This window comes from Heptranchias perlo, chromosome 12 (genome assembly GCF_035084215.1).
Source record: "Heptranchias perlo isolate sHepPer1 chromosome 12, sHepPer1.hap1, whole genome shotgun sequence".
Taxonomy (NCBI): domain Eukaryota; kingdom Metazoa; phylum Chordata; class Chondrichthyes; order Hexanchiformes; family Hexanchidae; genus Heptranchias; species Heptranchias perlo.
The window spans coordinates 10,665,971-10,690,380 of NC_090336.1; the positions used below are offsets into that span (position 1 = coordinate 10,665,971).

At 47.4% G+C, this 24,410-nt stretch overlaps 1 protein-coding gene across 2 annotated transcripts in view; it reads right to left on the minus strand.

Moving 5' to 3' along the window:
* The window catches only part of LOC137327814 (inactive serine protease PAMR1-like), a 228,670-nt gene that overhangs the window by 131,796 nt on the left and 72,464 nt on the right, over positions 1-24,410 (minus strand). For both annotated transcript variants that reach the window (XM_067993634.1, XM_067993635.1), the window contains exons 4-5: positions 12,181-12,295; positions 10,949-11,166 (exon numbers count right to left, since the gene is read on the minus strand). In XM_067993634.1, coding sequence (XP_067849735.1) covers positions 10,949-11,166; positions 12,181-12,295 — 333 coding nt within the window. The remainder of the gene's footprint in view (positions 1-10,948; positions 11,167-12,180; positions 12,296-24,410) is intronic.

Below are 24,410 nucleotides of genomic sequence, written 5' to 3' on the forward strand. Positions count from 1 at the left end.
GGGGGGGTGGGGGGAGTGGGGGGGTGGGTGTCAGCTCTGGAGAATTAGAAGGTGCCTTGCCGTCTTGACAAGGCAGTAGGATTTTTAACACAGCATCCAAAATGAAGTGTCTGCCACATTTTCACCAATTATTTTGACCCGTTTTTCTTCTCTTGCAGGTGAACGACACACTCCTCACGTGGACCTTTGTACAGGCAACAGTAAGCAAAATGAAAGGGCTGCCCAACTCCCCCTTTCATCAAATTAAATGCCCTGGATGGGGTCAGTGGGAGCTGAATTTAATGAAATTCGGTAGAGTGTGACTGACTGTCTTTGGGAAGAACAAATACCTGATATACTAAGATCGAATACTCTGCTGGCACTTTCATTTCATATCATTACGTGTCACTTTACTTCATCTTAATTTGGTGGAGTTTCTGGCAGAATCTCCAATACTGGAAGAACAAGAGTAGGCCATTCAGCCCTTTGAGCCTGTTCCACCATTCAATTAGATCATGGCTGATCTGTACCTCAACTCCATTTATCCACCTTTGGTCTATATCCCTTGATACCCTCACCCAAAAAAAATCTATTGATCTGTCTTGAAAGTTTCAATTGTCCCAGTATCCACAGCCTTTTGGGGGAGAGAGTTATAGATTTCCACTGCCTTTTATGAGAAAAAGTGCTTCTTATTTTCAATCCTGAATGGCCCAGCTCTAATTTTAAGGTTGTGTCCTCTTATTCGGGACTCACCCACCAGAAATAGTTTCTCTATATCTACCCTATCAAATCCCTTTATCATTTTAAACATCTCGATTAGATCACCCCTCAACCTTCTAAATTCAAGAGAATACAACCCGTTTATGCAACCTGTCCTCGTAAGTTAACCCTGGTATCATGAATCTGCGCTGTACTCCCTACAAGGCCAACATATTTTTCCTGAGGATCAGGACCCAGAACTGATCACAGTACTCCAGATGGGGTCTGACCAAAGCTAAAGCATCACTTCCTCACTTTTGTATTGCAACCCTGTAATCCCATCACAAATAAAACTAGAGGTCTATAGGAAGATAGAGGGCAGAAAGGATGAGTGGATCCTCCTGAACAACCTCCTCTTGATTTTTTTGAGGAAGTGATATCCCAGTGGAAAGTCTTACAACATGATGTTCTTACACTTTCCAAAAAGTATCCAACAAAGATCCACATGAAAAGCTCTATCTAAACTAAAAGCACTGGAGTTTTAGGGAATTGGTCAAACCATGGGAATGATTGAGAAACTGGTTGAAGGTTAGAAAACAGCCGGTACTCGTTAGAGGAGTTAAGTCAGAGTAGTGGGGAGTGGGATGGGGTGGAAGTATCTCGTGAGGTGCCTCAGGGATCATACTGGAATCACTACTGTTTCCAATTTGCATCAATAAGCTGAATTCAGAAACTCAATGCAAATTGGTAACATTTTCAGATGTTTCTACTCCAGAAGGACAGTTGATTCTGAAGTGGCACCGTGGGAGTTACAAAATGATATGGACAAAATATGTAAACATAGAAAATAGGAGCAGGAGTAGGCCATTCGGCCCTTCGAGCCTGCTGTGCCATTCAATATAATCATGGCTAATCCTCTATCTCAATACCATATTCCCGCTCTCTCCCCAGACCCCTTGATGCCTTTTGTGTCTGGAAATCTATCCAGCTCCTTCTTAAATACATTTAGTGACTTGGCCTCCACTGCCTTCTGAGGTAGAGAATTCCACAGGTTCAACACCCTTTGAGTGAAGAAATTTCTCCTCATCTCAGTCCTAAATGTCCTACCCCGTATCCTGAGACTGTGACCCCTCGTTCTGGACCCCCCAGCCAGGGGAAACATCCTCCCTGCATCCAGTCTGTCTAGCCCTGTCAGAATTTTATATGTTTCAATGAGATCACCTCTCATTCTTCTAAACTCGAGTGAATACAGGCCGAGTCGACCCAATCGCTCCTCATACGACAGTCCTCATGAGAACAGCTGAGAGGAGCGGATCGGAGCAGAGGGAACGTCCCATAAAAAGGCGGGATTTCAGAGCGCTGAGAACAGCAGAGAGGAGCGGATCGGAGCAGAGGGAGCATCGCATAAAAGGCGGGATTTCAGAGCGCTGAGACCAGCTGAGAGGAGCGGATCGAAGCAGAGGGAGCATCGCATAAAAGGCGGGATTTCAGAGTGCTGAGAACAGCTGAGAGGAGCGGATCAGAGCAGAGGGAACGTCCCATAAAAAGGCGGGATTTCAGAACGCTGAGAACAGCTGAGAGGAGCGGATCAGAGGGAGCTACGACGGAGTTTGAAGTGACGTCAGGAATCAGAAAGGGACGCGACACAGGGGAGGCACCTGATTGGTGAGTAGGTTCAGGTGAGTATTTCTACTTTTATACAGCAACAAAAGTAAAAAGAAAGGTAAGGTCTGCAGGTCTTATAGAAAGTAGCGTTTTTTTTAGTGAATCAAGGTCCCTAGTGTAGTTAACATTCTCTAAATTAAGAATAATTTAAAGGAGTAAACTCCTTAAAGGGAGTGGTAAGTAGTTTTTCTTTCCTTTTTTTTCTCTTGACATTGTAGTTGTTGTTAAGCTAACTTAAGGGTTAAGTCATGGCAGGAGATCCCAGGGCCGTGTCATGTTCCTCTTGTGGGATGTGGGAATTCAGGGATCCTTCCTGTGTCCCTGATTCCTTCACCTGCGGGAAGTGTGTCCAGCTGCAGCTACTGTTTGACCGCTTGACGGCTCTGGAGCTGCGGATGGACTCACTTTGGAGCATCCGCGATGCTGAGAAAGTCGTGGATAACACATTCAGTGAGTTGGTCACACCACAGATAAAAATTACTGAGGGAGATAGTGAATGGGTGACCAACAGACAGAGGAAGAGTAGGAAGGCAGTGCAGGGGTCCCCTGCGGTCATCTCCCTCCAAAACAGGTATACCGTTTTGGATACTGTTGGGGGAGATGGCTCACCAGCGGAAGGTGGCAGTGGCCAGGTTCATGGCACCGTGGCTGGCTCTGCTGCACAGGAGGGCAGGAAAAAGAGTGGCAGAGCTATAGTGATAGGGGACTCGATTGTAAGGGGAATAGACAGGCGTTTCTGCGGACGCAACCGAGACTCCAGGATGGTATGTTGCCTCCCTGGTGCAAGGTTCAGGGATGTCTCGGAGCGGCTGCAGGACATTCTGGAGGGGGAGGGTGAACAGCCAGTTGTCGTGGTGCATATAGGCACCAACGATATAGGTAAAAAACAGGACGAGGTCCGACAAGCTGAATTTAGGGAGTTAGGAGTTAAACTAAAGAGTAGGACCTCAAAGGTAGTAATCTCAGGATTGCTACCAGTGCCACGGGCTAGTCAGAGTAGGAATGACAGGATAGCTAGGATGAATACGTGGCTTGAGAGATGGTGCAAGAGGGAGGGATTCAAATTCCTGGGCCATTGGAACCGGTTCTGGGGGAGGTGGGACCAGTACAAATTGGATGGTCTGCATCTGGGCAGGACTGGAACCAATGTCCTAGGGGGAGTGTTTGCTAGTGCTGTTGGGGATGGTTTAAACTAATGTGGCAGGGGGATGGGAATCGATGCAGGAAGTCAGTGGGAAGTAAAGTGGCGACAGAAACAAAAGGCGGTAAGGGAGAGTGTACAGAACATGACCGGACAGATGGTCTGAGAAAGCAGGGCAAAGACCAAGGGAAGGCTAGATTAAACTGCATTTATTTCAATGCAAGAAGTCTGATGGGCAAGGCAGATGAACTCAGGGCATGGTTGGGTACATGGGACTGGGATGTTATAGCTATTACTAAAACATGGCTAAGGGAGGGGCAGGACTGGCAGCTCAATGTTCCAGGGTACAGATGCTATAGGAAAGATAGAGCAGGAGATAAGAGAGGAGGAGGAGTTGCATTCTTGATTAGGGAGAACATCACGGCAGTCGTGAGAGGGGATATATCCGAGGGTTCGCCCACTGAGTCTATATGGGTAGAACTGAAAAATAAGAAGGGAGAGATCACTTTGATAGGATTGTACTACAGACCCCCAAATAGTCAACTGGAAATTGAGGAGGAAATATGTAAGGAGATTACAGACAGCTGCAAGAAAAATAGGGTGGTAATAGTAGGGGACTTTAACTTTCCCAACATTGACTGGGACAGGCATAGCATTAGGGGCTTGGATGGAGAGAAATTTGTTGAGTGTATTCAGGAGGAATTTCTCATTCAGTATGTGGATGGCCCGACTAGAGAGGGGGCAAAACTTGACCTCCTCTTGGGAAATAAGGAAGGGCAGGTGACAGAAGTGTTAGTGAGGGATCACTTTGGGACCAGTGATCATAATTCCATTAGTTTTAAGATAGCTATGGAGAATGATAGGTCTGGCCCAAAAGTTAAAATTCTAAATTGGGGAAAGGCCAATTTTGACGGTATTAGACAGGAACTTTCAGAAGTTGATTGGGAGAGTTTGTTGGCAGGCAAAGGGACGTCTGGTAAGTGGGAGGCTTTCAAAAGTGTGTTAACCAGGATTCAGGGTAAGCACATTCCTTATAAAGTGAAGGGCAAGCTGGTAGAAGTAGGGAACCTTGGATGACTCGGGAGATTGAGGCCCTAGTCAGAAAGAAGAAGGAGGCATATGACATGCATAGGCAGCTGGGATCAAGTGGATCCCTTGAAGAGTATAGAGATTGCCGGAGTAGAGTTAAGAGAGAAATCAGGAGGGCAAAAAGGGGACATGAGATTGCTTTGGCAGATAAGGCAAAGGAGAATCCAAAGAGCTTCTACAAATACATAAAGGGCAAAAGAGTAACTAGGGAGAGAGTAGGGCCTCTTAAGGATCAACAAGGTCATCTATGTGCGGAACCACAAGAGATGGGTGAAATCCTGAATGAATATTTCACATCGGTATTTACGGTTGAGAAAGGCATGGATGTTAGGGAACTTGGGGAAATAAATAGTGATGTCTTGAGGAGTGTACATATTACAGAGAGGGAGGTGCTGGAAGTCTTAACGCGCATCAAGGTAGATAAATCTCCGGGACCTGATGAAATGTATCCCAGGACATTATGGGAGGTTAGGGAGGAAATTGCGGGTCCCCTAGCAGAGATATTTGAATCATCGACAGCTACAGGTGAGGTGCCTGAAGATTGGAGGGTAGCAAATGTTGTGCCTTTGTTTAAGAAGGGCGGCAGGGAAAAGCCTGGGAACTACAGACCGGTGAGCCTAACATCTGTGGTGGGTAAGTTGTTAGAGGGTATTCTGAGGGACAGGATCTACAGGCATTTGGAGAGGCAGGGACTAATTAGGAACAGTCAGCATGGTTTTGTGAGAGGAAAATCATGTCTCACGAATTTGATTGAGTTTTTCGAAGGGGTAACCAAGAAGATAGATGAGGGCTGTGCAGTAGACGTGGTCTACATGGACTTCAGCAAAGCCTTTGACAAGGTATCGCATGGTAGGTTGTTACATAAGGTTAAATCTCACGGGATCCAAGGTGAGGTAGCCAATTGGATACAAAATTGGCTTGACGACAGAAGACAGAGGGTGGTTGTAGAGGGTTGTTTTTCAAACTGGAGGCCTGTGTCCAGCGGTGTGCCTCAGGTATCGGTGCTGGGTCTGCTGTTATTTGTTATTTATATTAATGATTTGGATGAGAATTTAGGAGGCATGGTTAGTAAGTTTGCAGATGACACCAAGATTGGTGGCATTGTGGACAGTGAAGAAGGTTATCTAAGATTGCAACGGGATCTTGATCAATTGGGCCAGTGGGCCGATGAATGGCAGATGGAGTTTAATTTAGATAAATGTGAGGTGATGCATTTTGGTAGATCGAATCGGGCCAGGACCTACTCCGTTAATGGTAGGGCGTTGGGGAGAGTTATAGAACAAAGAGATCTAGGAGTACAGGTTCATAGCTCCTTGAAAGTGGAGTCACAGGTGGATAGGGTGGTGAAGAAGGCATTCGGCATGCTTGGTTTCATTGGTCAGAACATTGAATACAGGAGTTGGGATGTCTTGTTGAAGTTGTACAAGACATTAGTAAGGCCACACTTGGAATACTGTGTACAGTTCTGGTCACCCTATTATAGAAAGGATATTATTAAACTAGAAAGAGTGCAGAAAAGATTTACTCGGATGCTACCGGGACTTGATGGTTTGACTTATAGGGAGAGGTTAGACAGACTGGGACTTTTTTCCCTGGAGAGTAGGAGGTTTAGGGGTGATCTTATAGAAGTCTATAAAATAATGAGGGGCATAGATAAGGTAGATAGTCAAAATCTTTTCCCAAAGGTAGGGGAGTCTATAACGAGGGGACATAGATTTAAGGTGAGAGGGGAGAGATACAAAAGGGTCCAGAGGGGCAATTTTTTCACTCAAAGGGTGGTGAGTGTCTGGAATGAGCTGCCAGAGGCAGTAGTAGAGGCGGGTACAATTTTGTCTTTTAAAAAGCATTTGGACAGTTACATGGGTAAGATGGGTATAGATGGATATGGGCCAAGTGCAGGCAATTGGGACTAGCTAAGTGGTATAAACTGGGTGACATGGACATGTTGGGCCGAAGGGCCTGTTTCCATGTTGTAACTTCTATGATTCTATGATTCTATGATTCCTGTCATCCCAGGTATCAGTCTGGTGAACCTTCGCTGTACTCCCTCTATGGCAAGTATATCCTTTCTTAGGTAAGGAGACCAAAACTGCACACAATTCTCTAGGTTTGGTCTCACCAAGGCCCTGTAGAACTGCAGTAATACATCCTTGCTCCCGTACTCAAATCCTCTTGCAATGAAGGCCAACATACCATTTGCCTTCCTAACTGCTTGCTGCACCTGCATGTTTGCTTTCAGCGACTGGTGTACAAGGACACCCAGGTCCCTTTGTACATCAACATTTCCCAATCTATCACCATTTAAATAATACTCTGCCTTTCTGTTTTTCCTTCCGAAGTGGATAACTTCACATTTATCCACATTATACTGCATCTGCCATGTATTTGCCCACTCACTCAACTTGTCTAAATCGCCTTGAAGCATTTTTGCATCCTCCTCACAACTCATGATCCCACCTAGTTTTGTGTCGTCAGCAAATTTGGAAATATTACATTTGGTTCCCTCATCCAAATCATTGATATATATTGTGAATAGCTGGGGCCCAAGCACTGATCCCTGCGGTACCCCACTAGTCACCGCCTGCCACCCGAAAAGACCCATTTATTCTTACTCTCTGTTTCCTGTCTGTTAACCAATTTTCAATCCATGCCAGTATATTACCACCAATCCCATGTGCTTTAATTTTGCACACTAACCTCTTATGTGGGACTTTAGCAAAGGCCTTCTGAAAATCCAAATAAACCACATCCACTGGTTATCCCTTATCTATTCTACCAGTTACATCCTCAAAAAACTCCAGTAGTGGATGGAACGATGGCAGATGAAATGTAATGCAGACAAGTGTAAAGTACTGCAGACAGGAAGTAAAAATGTGCGATACACATGCTCCTGGAATAGCACTGCAATACCTATGGATGAAGTTGAAACAGATCTGGAGCTCCTAGTAGACTTGGCCCTAAATTTATCCAACCAATGCAGACCAGTGAGCAATAAAACCAAAATGATCTTGAACTACATAGCCAAAACAGTAGAATTGAAGACTTGAACTGTCAGTCGTGGCTCAGTGGGTAGCATTCTCAACTCTGAGTCAGAAGGTTGTGGGTTTAAGTCCCACTCCATAAACTTTAGCACAAAATCTAGGCTGAAACTCCTATGCAGTTTTGAGGGAGTGCTGCATTGTCAGAAGTGGCTTCTTTCAGATGAGATGTTAAACCGAGGCTCTGTCTGCCTGTAAAAGACCCCTTGGTACTATTTCAAAAAAGAGCAGAGGAGTTCTCCCTGGTGTCCTGGCCAATATCTATCCCTCAGCCAACATCACTAAAACAGATTATCTGATCAATATTTCATTGCTGTTTGTGGGATCTTGCTGTGCGCAAATTGGCTGCTGTGTTTCCTACATTACAACAGTGACTACACTTCAAAAGTACTTCATTGACTGTGAAGGACTTTGGGACATCCTGAGGTCATGAAAGGTGCTATATAAATAGGAGTTCTTTCTTTCATTCTTAGAAGGAGTTTGTGATCAAACTGTACGATGCTCTGGTCATACCGCAGCTAGAGTACTGCGTCCAGTTCTGTTCACCAAGACACAAGCAACACGTTCAGGTGCTGGAAGCAGCTCACAAGAGATCTGCTCCTTAATGTCAGGACCCTGAGTTATAAGGAAAGACCAAAGAAACCTTGGCCTTCTCACCTTAAAAAGGAGGCATCAGTGAGATGGTGTTCGTGAGGTATCTAAGCTAGTAAATTGAATGGAAAAGGTAAATCCGGAATATTACTGCAAATTAAAGGATGGCAGTAGGACAAGGAGCCAAAGGTTCAGAATAGAAAAAGGCAAGTGTAGGACTGATATCAAAAAGTTCTTCACACAAAGAGCAATCATCACGTGGACTGGAGTCCCAGATGGTGTAGTAGAGGTGAAAACTCTGAAAACATTTAAGGAAGTAACAGATACTTGTAACTGGGGTAAAGTATGGTCTCTCTTGATGGATAAACTAAGTTGGCCTTCCTCATCCATAATTATCTTGTAATCCAATAAAACAATACCTCACAATATTCTGTTTTGTATACCTCTCAGTCACTCCTTTTGCAAAACAAACTATCCAGCTCTGTCTTGAATTTGCTGACACTCTCGCCTCCACTGCCTCCCTCGTCCATCTGTTTCACACATCCACCACCCTCCTTATGACCTCAGTAAATTTAAACTGTTTGTTCACCCTCCCTAATCTGAGTCCGTGCCCCTGGTTAGAGTTCAGTTCATCCATATCCCTTAGAATCTCAAACATCCCTTGAGTTGCCTTATAAATGCAAGTGCTGTCCTTCCCTTTTTCCTTTCTTAAAAGATTGGAAGGTGTTAGATAATGAAGCTGTAAGCAGGTTATTAAAGGTTGGAAACCTTTGAAAACTGGACAGTGGGTTGTAAGGATTAGTGCAGACAGAGATGTCTGAATGCTATGTGGAACATGCTAGCTCCTGAGGCAGCACCAGACTGAGGAAGGCAAGTGGTGACAGGTGTAGAATGTAGGATACGATTGGTGTTCTTCAGTATTGCTTCATCTACCTATGAGGGGGGGGGGGGGGGGGGAAGATGGGTTGGGTAGAGTTCCTGACTGAGCAGACTGTACTTAACCTGTGAAAGGTCCATGAGCTGCATGGTCCATGTTTTCTTATGTTCTTATAAATGCCCGGGCTGCTTAAATACAAACAGCCGCAGTATCGACATTCACCTGTGAGTGGTGGTGCTGAGCCATGATCCCTTTCAATATTTGCCAGAAGAGGTAAGCTGCATGGAAACCTCAGCCTGCTCAAGACCAACAACCCCTCACCATCATCAGCACATTTGTCTCGGGCAGGCTCCCCTCATGGACCAAGTTATCTTTTAACCTCCGCTCCTGCGGGACGGGGGTGGGTGCCTGAAGATGTGGGTCAGGACTCGGTCAACGTGCCACAGCTGATGGCTTTGGGTCTCAGCAGACTTAACAATGCTTAGCACAAGTTTCATTCCCTCCTGACTCAGTGGTCTCGGCATTAATGGGAGGGCAGGAAGGTGGCAATGGAGCCTGGAAGCGGGTGACCAACCAGCAAGGCTGGGGATGTGGAGGCTCTGCCGATTTTAACGGCAGGGCCTCATTTAAACATCTGGCCGACATCGGCCTGTTGACTGCCTGACCGGCAGGCGGGAGTGCAAATTTAGCAGCAGGAGCCACAGCCGGGAACCCTTGGGGATGGTCCCGGCAGTCAGTAGAAGGAGGGCTTTGCAGGAGATCGGGAGTTCCATCAAGATCGGAGGGGAGGCTGGAGCTGGGAGGCCCAAGGACTCCTTGAGGAGCCTGAATAGAGCAGCCCCACTCCTCCTGGCCCACAAGGGGTTCTAAAAGGAGCAGATCTTTAATACTTACCTTGGCCAGTCGGCGCCTCCCGCCTTGGATCAGCTGCCAGGCAGTCGACAGCGCCGGACTCCCTCTGACATTCAGTTACTTCTACTTTTCAATCTTAACTAGGCCCCTGCCTGCCTTTTGCGGGAGCCTCGTCAATGGCCTGATTTGGGGTAGTAAAAATATAACCAGGCGGGAAGGTGGTTGGTTGGAGCCGGGAGGTAGAATTTCAAAATTTTAATCTCTCCCATGCACCATTCCCACTGGGCATGGGGGGGGTTAAAATTGGGGCCAGTGCCTCAGTCTCGTGCTAACAATCGCAGCACAGGAGAGGGCCCCAACTGCCACAAGGGAAGGCCACGGGCTTCTGCATGTGAGCCTGAGAAATCCCGCCCACCATACAAACACGTGCTTCGAAAACAACTCACGGCCAGTGGGAAGAGTCAGAGGCAGTAGGGACAAACTTCACCAGCAGTGGTTATCCATCCTGACCTCAGTGAACTGGACAGAGGAAGAGAGACAGGGACAAATGAGAAAGAAAGGATTGAGTGAGGAAGAAAGGAGTGAGTGAAGAAGAAAGGAGTGAGTGAAGAATGGGGCAAGTGAGGAGGACTGGTGCAGGTGAGGAGGACTGGTGCAGGTGAGGAGGACTGGTGCAGGTGAGGAGGACTGGTGCAGGTGAGGAAGACTGGTGCAGATGAGGAGCACTGGGGCAAGTGAGGAGGAGAGGAGCATGAGAAAGAAAGGGGCAAATGAGAAAGAAAGGGTTGAGTGAAAAAGAAAGGGGTAAGTGAGGTTGAAAGGGAAAAAGTGAGGGAGATACTGGCAAGTAAGGAAGAAATGGGCATGTGAGGAAGAAAAGAGCACATAAGGAACAAAGGGATAATTAAGAAATTCTGAATCTGAAAGGTCAGCGAATGAACCTGGAATTGAGCAAATAATGCAGCAAGAAACAAAAGCGAGGCACAATATGATCCGAAATCAGAAGAGTCTACGTACCATCAACTTCCTCAAACGTGGCAAAAAATCCATCAAAGCTTTTATACCCATCGGATACAAATAGAACATGTAACGAATTCCTGGTGGTCCGGATGGGGGGAGGTCGTTGGTTTCCACAGAATTTTCCAACAACCCTGGAGTCGATGTTATCACCATCACGGACTTCCACATAATCATACTGACACATGTAATCAAACTCCAGGCTCAGCATAGAGAACCTGCAACAGAGGGAGGTCATATCTTGATCAACAACACCCCAACAGGCAGACTCTCACGCGTCACTCCCCAGCTCGATGACAAGGGACCGATTTGAGCCACCGCCCAGCCGACAGGAGGGTCCTCACACGCATGCACAGAACTCAGCTTACAGTCAGCGGTGCTGTGTTTTCGCAGGGGGTTCAATAACACAACAATTTGCATTTATATAGCATCTTTAACGTAGTAAAACTTTCCAAGGTGCTTCACAGGAGCGCAATCAGACAAAGATTGACACTGAGCCACATAAAGAGATATTAGGGCAGGTGACCAAAAGCTTGGTCAAAGAAATAGGTTTTAAGAAGTGTCTCAAAGGAGAGAGAGGTAAAGAGGCAGAGAGGTTTATGAAGGGAACTCCAGAGCTTAGGGCCTAGACAGCTGAAGGCACGGCCATCAATGGTGGAGCGATTAAAATCGGGGATGCGCAAGAGGCCAGAATTGGAGGAGCACAGAGATCTCTGAGGGTTTTAGAGTTGAAGGAGGTTACAGAGATAGGGAGGGGCGAGGCAATGGAGGGATTTGAAAACAAGATGAGAATTTTAAAATTGAAGGGTTAAATACGCAGATATTTAAACCTTGTGAAGCCACTTGCATGGCTTTGACTTCACAGCAGACTGGCAACAGCCATTTCTTCAAAATGGCATCAAAACACTGACCGTTGTCTCATGCTAATCTTTTATGAGGTGGGATATACCTCCTTTTCAATTCTAAATTGCCATTTAGATTCAGAATATTTTCTACTCGATATGCAAATCTTACTATATAATTGAATGATCAATTTCTGACCTACAACCCGTGCCATGTTAAGTTGTTCCAGGGTACAGAAATACTGCTGGCACACCACAACTTTACTCTTAGCCAAAGATCTCCCCGATCTTTCAAACACATCAGCCTTCGGGCCTCAGAAGTGAACCACAGAAGTGGTATAATAGAGAAAACCCAACACCACAAATAACAAATCCAACAACAAGTCCTACCTTAATTCAATAGCAAAATTTGGATTCACTGACACTGTCCATTCACAGTGAGAGTTGCTGGGATATCCCTCCAGTACAATATGCCCTCTAGAAGCATTTTTAACAGCCCCACATTCTGGAAACAGAAAAAGCAAATCAAGAGTGGTAAACAGTTCAAATCATACAGCACCCTGCATAACACACTGTTCAATCCATACAACTCCCCTTGTGTAACACACAATTTAATCCATACAGCTCCCCCTGTGTAACACTGTTCAGTCCATACAGTTCAGTGTGCAACACACTGTTCAGTCCACACTGATTCCCCTGTGTAACACACTGTTCAGTCCATACAGTTCAGTGTGTAACACACTGTTCAGTCCACACTGATTCCCCTGTGTAACACACTGTTCAGTCCATACAGTTCAGTGTGTAACACACTGTTCAGTCCACACTGATTCCCCTGTGTAACACACTGTTCAGTCCATACAGTTCAGTGTGTAACACACTGTTCAGTCCACACTGATTCCCCTGTGTAACACACTGTTCAGTCCATACAGTTCAGTGTGTAACACACTGTTCAGTCCATACAGATTCCGCTGTGTAACTTATTGTTCAGTCCATACAGCCATCTGTGTAACACACTGTTCAGTCCATACTGTTTCCCACTACCAATCCCACTGTTGCCCACTACCCGTCTCACTGTTGCCCACTACCCGTCTCACTGGTTCCCACTTCCCATCTCACTATTTCCCACGACCCATCTTACTGTTTCCCACTGCTCATCTCACTGTTTCCTACTACCCAACTCACTATTTCTCACTAACCACCTCAATGTTTCCCACTACCCGTCTCACTGTTTCCCACTACCCATCTCACTGTTTCCCACTACCCACCTCACTGTTTCCCACCATCCATCTCACTGTTTCCCACTACCCATCTCACTGTTTCCCACTACCCATCTCACTGTTTCCCACTACCCGTCTCACTGTTTCCCACTACCCACCTCACTGTTTCCCACCATCCATCTCACTGTTTCCCACTACCCATCTCACTGTTTCCCACTACCCGTCTCACTGTTTCCCACTACCCATCTCACTGTTTCTCACTACACATCTCACTGTTTCCCACTACCCATCTCACTGTTTCACACTACCCATCTCACTGTTTCCCAGTGCCCATCTCACTGTTTCCCAGTGCCCATCTCACTGTTTCCCAGTGCCCATCTCACTGTTTCCCACTACCCATCTCACTGTTTCACACTACCCATCTCACTGTTTCCCAGTGCCCATCTCACTGTTTCCCACTACACATCTTACTGTTTCCCACTACCCATCTCACTGTTTCACACTACCCATCTCACTGTTTCCCAGTGCCCATCTCACTGTTTCCCACTACCCATCTCACCGTTTCCCACTACCCATCTCACCGTTTCACACGACCCATCTCACTGTTTCCCACTACCCATCTCACTGTTTCCCAGTGCCCATCTCACTGTTTCCCACTACCCATCTCACTGTTTCCCAGTGCTCATCTCACTGTTTCCCACTACCCATCTCACCGTTTCACACTACCCATCTCACCGTTTCACACTACCCATCTCACTGTATCCCACTACCCATCTCACTGTTTTCCGCTGCCCATCTCACTGTTTCCCACTGTTTCCCACGACTCATCTCGCTGATTCTCACTACCCATCTCATTGTTTCTCACTACCCATCTCACTGTTTCTCACTACCCATCTCATTGTTTCTCACTACCCATCTCACTGTTTCTCACTACCCATCTCACAGTTTCCCACTACCCATCTCATTGCTTCTCACTACCCATCTCATTGTTTCTCACTACCCATCTCACTGTTTCTCACTACCCATCTCACAGTTTCCCACTACCCATCTCACTGTTTCCCACTACCCATCTCACTGTTTTCCACTGCCCATCTCACTGTTTCCCACTGTTTCCCACTACTCATCTCGCTGTTTCTCACTACCCATCTCACTGTTTCTCACTACCCATCTCACTGTTTCCCACTACACATCTCACTGTTTCCCAGTGCCCATCTCACTGTTTCCCAGTGCCCATCTCACTGTTTCTCACTACCCATCTCACTGTTTCCCACTACCCAGCTCATTGTTTCTCACTACCCATCTCACTGTTTCTCACTACCCGTCTCACTGTTTCCCACTACCCATCTCACTGTTTCCCACTACACATCTCACTGTTTCCCACTACCGATCTCACTGTTTCCCACTACCTATCTCACTGTTTTCCGCTGCCCATCTCACTGTTTCCCACTACCCATCTCATTGTTTCTCACTACCCGTCTCACTGTTTCCCACTACCCATCTCACTGTTTCCCACTACACATCTCACTGTTTCCCACTACCGATCTCACTGTTTCCCACTACCCATCTCACTGTTTCCCACTACCCATCTCACTGTTTCTCACTGCACATCTCACTGTTTCCCACTACCCATCTCACTGTTTCACACTACCCATCTCACTGTTTCCCACTACCCATCTCACTGTTTCACACGACCCATCTCACTGTTTCACACTACCCATCTCACTGTTTCCCAGTGCCCATCTCACTGTTTCCCAGTGCCCATCTCACTGTTTCACACGACCCATCTCACTGTTTCCCACTACCCATCTCACTGTTTCCCAGTGCCCATCTCACTGTTTCCCACTACCCATCTCACTGTTTCCCAGTGCTCATCTCACTGTTTCCCACTACCCATCTCACCGTTTCACACTACCCATCTCACCGTTTCACACTACCCATCTCACTGTATCCCACTACCCATCTCACTGTTTTCCGCTGCCCATCTCACTGTTTCCCACTGTTTCCCACGACTCATCTCGCTGATTCTCACTACCCATCTCATTGTTTCTCACTACCCATCTCACTGTTTCTCACTACCCATCTCATTGTTTCTCACTACCCATCTCACTGTTTCTCACTACCCATCTCACAGTTTCCCACTACCCATCTCATTGCTTCTCACTACCCATCTCATTGTTTCTCACTACCCATCTCACTGTTTCTCACTACCCATCTCACAGTTTCCCACTACCCATCTCACTGTTTCCCACTACCCATCTCACTGTTTTCCACTGCCCATCTCACTGTTTCCCACTGTTTCCCACTACTCATCTCGCTGTTTCTCACTACCCATCTCACTGTTTCTCACTACCCATCTCACTGTTTCCCACTACACATCTCACTGTTTCCCAGTGCCCATCTCACTGTTTCCCAGTGCCCATCTCACTGTTTCTCACTACCCATCTCACTGTTTCCCACTACCCAGCTCATTGTTTCTCACTACCCATCTCACTGTTTCTCACTACCCGTCTCACTGTTTCCCACTACCCATCTCACTGTTTCCCACTACACATCTCACTGTTTCCCACTACCGATCTCACTGTTTCCCACTACCTATCTCACTGTTTTCCGCTGCCCATCTCACTGTTTCCCACTACCCATCTCATTGTTTCTCACTACCCGTCTCACTGTTTCCCACTACCCATCTCACTGTTTCCCACTACACATCTCACTGTTTCCCACTACCGATCTCACTGTTTCCCACTACCCATCTCACTGTTTCCCACTACCCATCTCACTGTTTCTCACTGCACATCTCACTGTTTCCCACTACCCATCTCACTGTTTCACACTACCCATCTCACTGTTTCCCACTACCCATCTCACTGTTTCACACGACCCATCTCACTGTTTCACACTACCCATCTCACTGTTTCCCAGTGCCCATCTCACTGTTTCCCAGTGCCCATCTCACTGTTTCCCACTACCCATCTCACCGTTTCACACTACCCATCTCACTGTTTCCCACTACCCATCTCACTGTTTCCCAGTGCCCATCCCACTGTTTCCCACTACCCATCTCACAGTTTCACACTACCCATCTCACCGTTTCACACTACCCATCTCACTGTATCCCACTACCCATCTCACTGTTTTCCGCTGCCCATCTCACTGTTTCCCACTGTTTCCCACTACTCATCTCGCTGTTTCTCACTACCCATCTCACTGTTTCTCACTACCCATCTCATTGTTTCTCATTACCCATCTCACTGTTTCTCACTACCCATCTCACAGTTTCCCACTACGCATCTTATTGTTTCTCACTACCCATCTCACTGTTTCCCAGTGCCCATCTCACTGTTTCCCACCACCCATCTCACTGTTTCTCACTACCCATCTCATTGTTTCTCACTACCCATCTCACTGTTTCCCAGTGCCCATCTCACTGTTTCCCACTACCCATCTCACTGTTTCCCACTACCCATCTCACTGTTTCCCACTACCGATCTCGCTGTTTCGCACTACCTATCTCACTGTTTCCCGCTATCCATCTCACTGTTTCCCACTACCCATCTCACTGTTTCCCAGTGCCCATCTCACTGATTCCCACTACCCATCTCACTGTTTCCCAGTGCCCATCTCACTGTTTCCCACGACCCATCTCACTGTATCCTACTACCCATCTCACTGTTTTCCGCTGCCCATCTCACTGTTTCCCACTGTTTCCCACTACTCATCTCGCTGTTTCTCACTACCCATCTCACTGTTTCTCACTACCCATCTCACTGTTTCCCACTACACATCTCACTGTTTCCCAGTGCCCATCTCACTGTTTCTCACTACCCATCTCACTGTTTCCCACTACCCAGCTCATTGTTTCTCACTACCCATCTCACTGTTTCTCACTACCCGTCTCACTGTTTCCCACTACCCATCTCACTGTTTCCCACTACACATCTCACTGTTTCCCACTACCCATCTCACTGTTTCCCACTACCGATCTCGCTGTTTCGCACTACCCATCTCACTGTTTCCCACTACCCATCTCACTGTTTTCCACTGCCCATCTCACTGTTTCCCACTGTTTCCCACTACTCATCTCGCTGTTTCTCACTACCCATCTCACTGTTTCTCACTACCCATCTCACTGTTTCCCACTACACATCTCACTGTTTCCCAGTGCCCATCTCACTGTTTCCCAGTGCCCATCTCACTGTTTCTCACTACCCATCTCACTGTTTCCCACTACCCAGCTCATTGTTTCTCACTACCCATCTCACTGTTTCTCACTACCCGTCTCACTGTTTCCCACTACCCATCTCACTGTTTCCCACTACACATCTCACTGTTTCCCACTACCGATCTCACTGTTTCCCACTACCTATCTCACTGTTTTCCGCTGCCCATCTCACTGTTTCCCACTACCCATCTCATTGTTTCTCACTACCCGTCTCACTGTTTCCCACTACCCATCTCACTGTTTCCCACTACACATCTCACTGTTTCCCACTACCGATCTCACTGTTTCCCACTACCCATCTCACTGTTTCCCACTACCCATCTCACTGTTTCTCACTGCACATCTCACTGTTTCCCACTACCCATCTCACTGTTTCACACTACCCATCTCACTGTTTCCCACTACCCATCTCACTGTTTCACACGACCCATCTCACTGTTTCACACTACCCATCTCACTGTTTCCCAGTGCCCATCTCACTGTTTCCCAGTGCCCATCTCACTGTTTCCCACTACCCATCTCACCGTTTCACACTACCCATCTCACTGTTTCCCACTACCCATCTCACTGTTTCCCAGTGCCCATCCCACTGTTTCCCACTACCCATCTCACAGTTTCACACTACCCATCTCACCGTTTCACACCACCCATCTCACTGTATCCCACTACCCATCTCACTGTTTTCCGCTGCCCATCTCACTGTTTCCCACTGTTTCCCACTACTCATCTCGCTGTTTCTCACTACCCATCTCACTGTTTCTCACTACCCATCTCATTGTTTCTCATTACCCATCTCACTGTTTCTCACTACCCATCTCACAGTTTCCCACTACGCATCTTATTGTTTCTCACTACCCATCTCACTGTTTCCCAGTGCCCATCTCACTGTTTCCCACCACCCATCTCACTGTTTCTCACTACCCATCTCATTGTTTCTCACTACCCATCTCACTGTTTCCCAGTGCCCATCTCACTGTTTCCCACTACCCATCTCACTGTTTCCCACTACCCATCTCACTGTTTCCCACTACCGATCTCGCTGTTTCGCACTACCTATCTCACTGTTTCCCGCTATCCATCTCACTGTTTCCCACTACCCATCTCACTGTTTCCCAGTGCCCATCTCACTGATTCCCACTACCCATCTCACTGTTTCCCAGTGCCCATCTCACTGTTTCCCACTACCCATCTCACTGTATCCTACTACCCATCTCACTGTTTTCCGCTGCCCATCTCACTGTTTCCCACTGTTTCCCACTACTCATCTCGCTGTTTCTCACTACCCATCTCACTGTTTCTCACTACCCATCTCACTGTTTCCCACTACACATCTCACTGTTTCCCAGTGCCCATCTCACTGTTTCTCACTACCCATCTCACTGTTTCCCACTACCCAGCTCATTGTTTCTCACTACCCATCTCACTGTTTCTCACTACCCGTCTCACTGTTTCCCACTACCCATCTCACTGTTTCCCACTACACATCTCACTGTTTCCCACTACCCATCTCACTGTTTCCCACTACCGATCTCGCTGTTTCGCACTACCTATCTCACTGTTTCCCGCTATCCATCTCACTGTTTCCCACTACCCATCTCACTGTTTCCCAGTGCCCATCTCACTGATTCCCACTACCCATCTCACTGTTTCCCAGTGCCCATCTCACTGTTTCCCACTACCCATCTCACTGTATCCTACTACCCATCTCACTGTTTTCCGCTGCCCATCTCACTGTTTCCCACTGTTTCCCACTACTCATCTCGCTGTTTCTCAGTACCCATCTCACTGTTTCTCACTACCCATCTCACTGTTTCCCACTACACATCTCACTGTTTCCCAGTGCCCATCTCACTGTTTCTCACTACCCATCTCACTGTTTCCCACTACCCAGCTCATTGTTTCTCACTACCCATCTCACTGTTTCTCACTACCCGTCTCACTGTTTCCCACTACCCATCTCACTGTTTCCCACTACACATCTCACTGTTTCCCACTACCGATCTCACTGTTTCCCACTACCTATCTCACTGTTTTCCGCTGCCCATCTCACTGATTCCCACTACCCATCTCATTGTTTCTCACTACCCGTCTCACTGTTTCCCACTACCCATCTCACTGTTTCCCACTACACATCTCACTGTTTCCCACTACCGATCTCACTGTTTCCCACTACCCATCTCACTGTTTCCCACTACCCATCTCACTGTTTCTCACTGCACATCTCACTGTTTCCCACTACCCATCTCACTGTTTCACACTACCCATCTCACTGTTTCCCACTACCCATCTCACTGTTTCACACGACCCATCTCACTGTTTCACACTACCCATCTCACTGTTTCCCAGTGCCCATCTCACTGTTTCCCAGTGCCCATCTCACTGTTTCCCACTACCCATCTCACCGTTTCACACTACCCATCTCACCGTTTCACACTACCCATCTCACTGTTTCCCACTACCCATCTCACTGTTTCCCAGTGCCCATCCCACTGTTTCCCACTACCCATCTGACAGTTTCACACTACCCATCTCACCGTTTCACACTACCCATCTCACTGTATCCCACTACCCATCTCACTGTTTTCCGCTGCCCATCTCACTGTTTCCCACTACTCATCTCGCTGTTTCTCACTACCCATCTCACTGTTTCTCACTACCCATCTCATTGTTTCTCATTACCCATCACACTGTTTCTCACTACCCATCTCACAGTTTCCCACTACGCATCTTATTGTTTCTCACTACCCATCTCACTGTTTCCCAGTGCCCATCTCACTGTTTCCCACCACCCATCTCACTGTTTCTCACTACCCATCTCATTGTTTCTCACTACCCATCTCACTGTTTCCCAGTGCCCATCTCACTGTTTCCCACTACCCATCTCACAGTTTCCCACGACCCATCTCACTGTTTCCCACTACCGATCTCGCTGTTTCGCACTACCTATCTCACTGTTTCCCGCTATCCATCTCACTGTTTCCCACTACCCATCTCACTGTTTCCCAGTGCCCATCTCACTGATTCCCACTACCCATCTCACTGTTTCCCAGTGCCCATCTCACTGTTTCCCACTACCCATCTCACTGTATCCCACTACCCATCTCACTGTTTTCCGCTGCCCATCTCACTGTTTCCCACTGTTTTCCACTACTCATCTCGCTGTTTCTCACTACCCATCTCACTGTTTCTCACTACCCATCTCATTGTTTCTCATTACCCATCTCACTGTTTCTCACTACCCATCTCACAGTTTCCCACTACCCATCTCACTGTTTCCCAGTGCCCATCTCACTGTTTCTCACTACCCATCTCACAGTTTCCCACTACCCATCTCATTGCTTCTCACTACCCATCTCACTGTTTCTCACTACCCATCTCACAGTTTCCCACTACCCATCTCACTGTATCCCACTACCGATCTCACTGTATCCCACTACCCATCTCACTGTTTTCCGCTGCCCATCTCACTGTTTCCCACTGTTTCCCACTACTCATCTCGCTGTTTCTCACTACCCATCTCACTGTTTCTCACTACCCATCTCACTGTTTCCCACTACCTATCTCACTGTTTCCCAGTGCCCATCTCACTGTTTCTCACTACCCATCTCACTGTTTCCCACTACCCATCTCATTGTTTCTCACTACCCATCTCACTGTTTCTCACTAACCAATCTCACTGTTTCCCACTACCCATCTCACTGTTTCCCACTACACATCTCACTGTTTCCCACTACCGATCTCACTGTTTCCCACTACCTATCTCACTGTTTTCCGCTGCCCATCTCACTGTTTCCCACTACTCATCTCGCTGTTTCTCACTACCCATCCCACTGTTTCTCACTACCCATCTCACGGTTTCCCACTACCCATCTCACTGTTTCCCAGTGCCCATCTCACTGTTTCTCACTACCCATCTCACTGTTTCCCACTACCCATCTCATTGTTTCTCACTACCCATCTCACTGTTTCTCACTACCCGTCTCACTGTTTCCCACTACCCATCTCACTGTTTCCCACTACACATCTCACTGTTTCCCACTACCCATCTCATTGTTTCTCACTACCCATCTCACTGTTTCTCACTACCCGTCTCACTGTTTCCACTACCCATCTCACTGTTTCCCACTACACATCTCACTGTTTCCCACTACCCATCTCACTGTTTCACACTACCCATCTCACTGTTTCCCAGTGCCCATCTCACTGTTTCCCACTACCCATCTCACCGTTTCCCACTACCCATCTCACCGTTTCACACGACCCATCTCACTGTTTCCCACTACCCATCTCACTGTTTCCCAGTGCTCATCTCACTGTTTCCCACTACCCATCTCACCGTTTCACACTACCCATCTCACCGTTTCACACTACCCATCTCACTGTATCCCACTACCCATCTCACTGTTTTCCGCTGCCCATCTCACTGTTTCCCACTGTTTCCCACGACTCATCTCGCTGATTCTCACTACCCATCTCATTGTTTCTCACTACCCATCTCACTGTTTCTCACTACCCATCTCATTGTTTCTCACTACCCATCTCACTGTTTCTCACTACCCATCTCACAGTTTCCCACTACCCATCTCATTGCTTCTCACTACCCATCTCATTGTTTCTCACTACCCATCTCACTGTTTCTCACTACCCATCTCACAGTTTCCCACTACCCATCTCACTGTTTCCCACTACCCATCTCACTGTTTTCCGCTGCCCATCTCACTGTTTCCCACTGTTTCCCACTACTCATCTCGCTGTTTCTCACTACCCATCTCACTGTTTCTCACTACCCATCTCACTGTTTCCCACTACACATCTCACTGTTTCCCAGTGCCCATCTCACTGTTTCCCAGTGCCCATCTCACTGTTTCTCACTACCCATCTCACTGTTTCCCACTACCCAGCTCATTGTTTCTCACTACCCATCTCACTGTTTCTCACTACCCGTCTCACTGTTTCCCACTACCCATCTCACTGTTTCCCACTACACATCTCACTGTTTCCCACTACCGATCTCACTGTTTCCCACTACCTATCTCACTGTTTTCCGCTGCCCATCTCACTGTTTCCCACTACCCATCTCATTGTTTCTCACTACCCGTCTCACTGTTTCCCACTACCCATCTCACTGTTTCCCACTACACATCTCACTGTTTCCCACTACCGATCTCACTGTTTCCCACTACCCATCTCACTGTTTCCCACTACCCATCTCACTGTTTCTCACTGCACATCTCACTGTTTCCCACTACCCATCTCACTGTTTCACACTACCCATCTCACTGTTTCCCACTACCCATCTCACTGTTTCACACGACCCATCTCACTGTTTCACACTACCCATCTCACTGTTTCCCAGTGCCCATCTCACTGTTTCCCAGTGCCCATCTCACTGTTTCCCACTACCCATCTCACCGTTTCACACTACCCATCTCACTGTTTCCCACTACCCATCTCACTGTTTCCCAGTGCCCATCCCACTGTTTCCCACTACCCATCTGACAGTTTCACACTACCCATCTCACCGTTTCACACTACCCATCTCACTGTATCCCACTACCCATCTCACTGTTTTCCGCTGCCCATCTCACTGTTTCCCACTGTTTCCCACTACTCATCTCGCTGTTTCTCACTACCCATCTCACTGTTTCTCACTACCCATCTCATTGTTTCTCATTACCCATCTCACTGTTTCTCACTACCCATCTCACAGTTTCCCACTACGCATCTTATTGTTTCTCACTACCCATCTCACTGTTTCCCAGTGCCCATCTCACTGTTTCCCACCACCCATCTCACTGTTTCTCACTACCCATCTCATTGTTTCTCACTACCCATCTCACTGTTTCCCAGTGCCCATCTCACTGTTTCCCACTACCCATCTCACTGTTTCCCACTACCCATCTCACTGTTTCCCACTACCGATCTCGCTGTTTCGCACTACCTATCTCACTGTTTCCCGCTATCCATCTCACTGTTTCCCACTACCCATCTCACTGTTTCCCAGTGCCCATCTCACTGATTCCCACTACCCATCTCACTGTTTCCCAGTGCCCATCTCACTGTTTCCCACTACCCATCTCACTGTATCCCACTACCCATCTCACAGTTTTCCGCTGCCCATCTCACTGTTTCCCACTGTTTCCCACTACTCATCTCGCTGTTTCTCACTACCCATCTCACTGTTTCTCACTACCCATCTCATTGTTTCTCATTACCCATCTCACTGTTTCTCACTACCCATCTCACAGTTTCCCACTACCCATCTCACTGTTTCCCAGTGCCCATCTCACTGTTTCTCACTACCCATCTCACAGCTTCCCACTACCCATCTCATTGCTTCTCACTACCCATCTCACTGTTTCTCACTACCCATCTCACAGTTTCCCACTACCCATCTCACTGCATCCCACTACCGATCTCACTGTATCCCACTACCCATCTCACTGTTTTCCGCTGCCCATCTCACTGTTTCCCACTGTTTCCCACTACTCATCTCGCTGTTTCTCACTACCCATCTCACTGTTTCTCACTACCCATCTCACTGTTTCCCACTACCCATCTCACTGTTTCCCAGTGCCCATCTCACCTTTTCTCACTACCCATCTCACTGTTTCCCACAACCCATCTCATTGTTTCTCACTACCCATCTCACTGTTTCTCACTAACCAATCTCACTGTTTCCCACTACCCATCTCACAGTTTCCCACTACCCATCTCACTGTTTCCCAGTGCCCATCTCACTGTTTCTCACTACCCATCTCACAGTTTCCCACTACCCATCTCACCGTTTCCCACTACCCATCTCACCGTTTCACACGACCCATCTCACTGTTTCCCACTACCCATCTCACTGTTTCCCAGTGCTCATCTCACTGTTTCCCACTACCCATCTCACCGTTTCACACTACCCATCTCACCGTTTCACACTACCCATCTCACTGTATCCCACTACCCATCTCACTGTTTTCCGCTGCCCATCTCACTGTTTCCCACTGTTTCCCACGACTCATCTCGCTGATTCTCACTACCCATCTCATTGTTTCTCACTACCCATCTCACTGTTTCTCACTACCCATCTCATTGTTTCTCACTACCCATCTCACTGTTTCTCACTACCCATCTCACAGTTTCCCACTACCCATCTCATTGCTTCTCACTACCCATCTCATTGTTTCTCACTACCC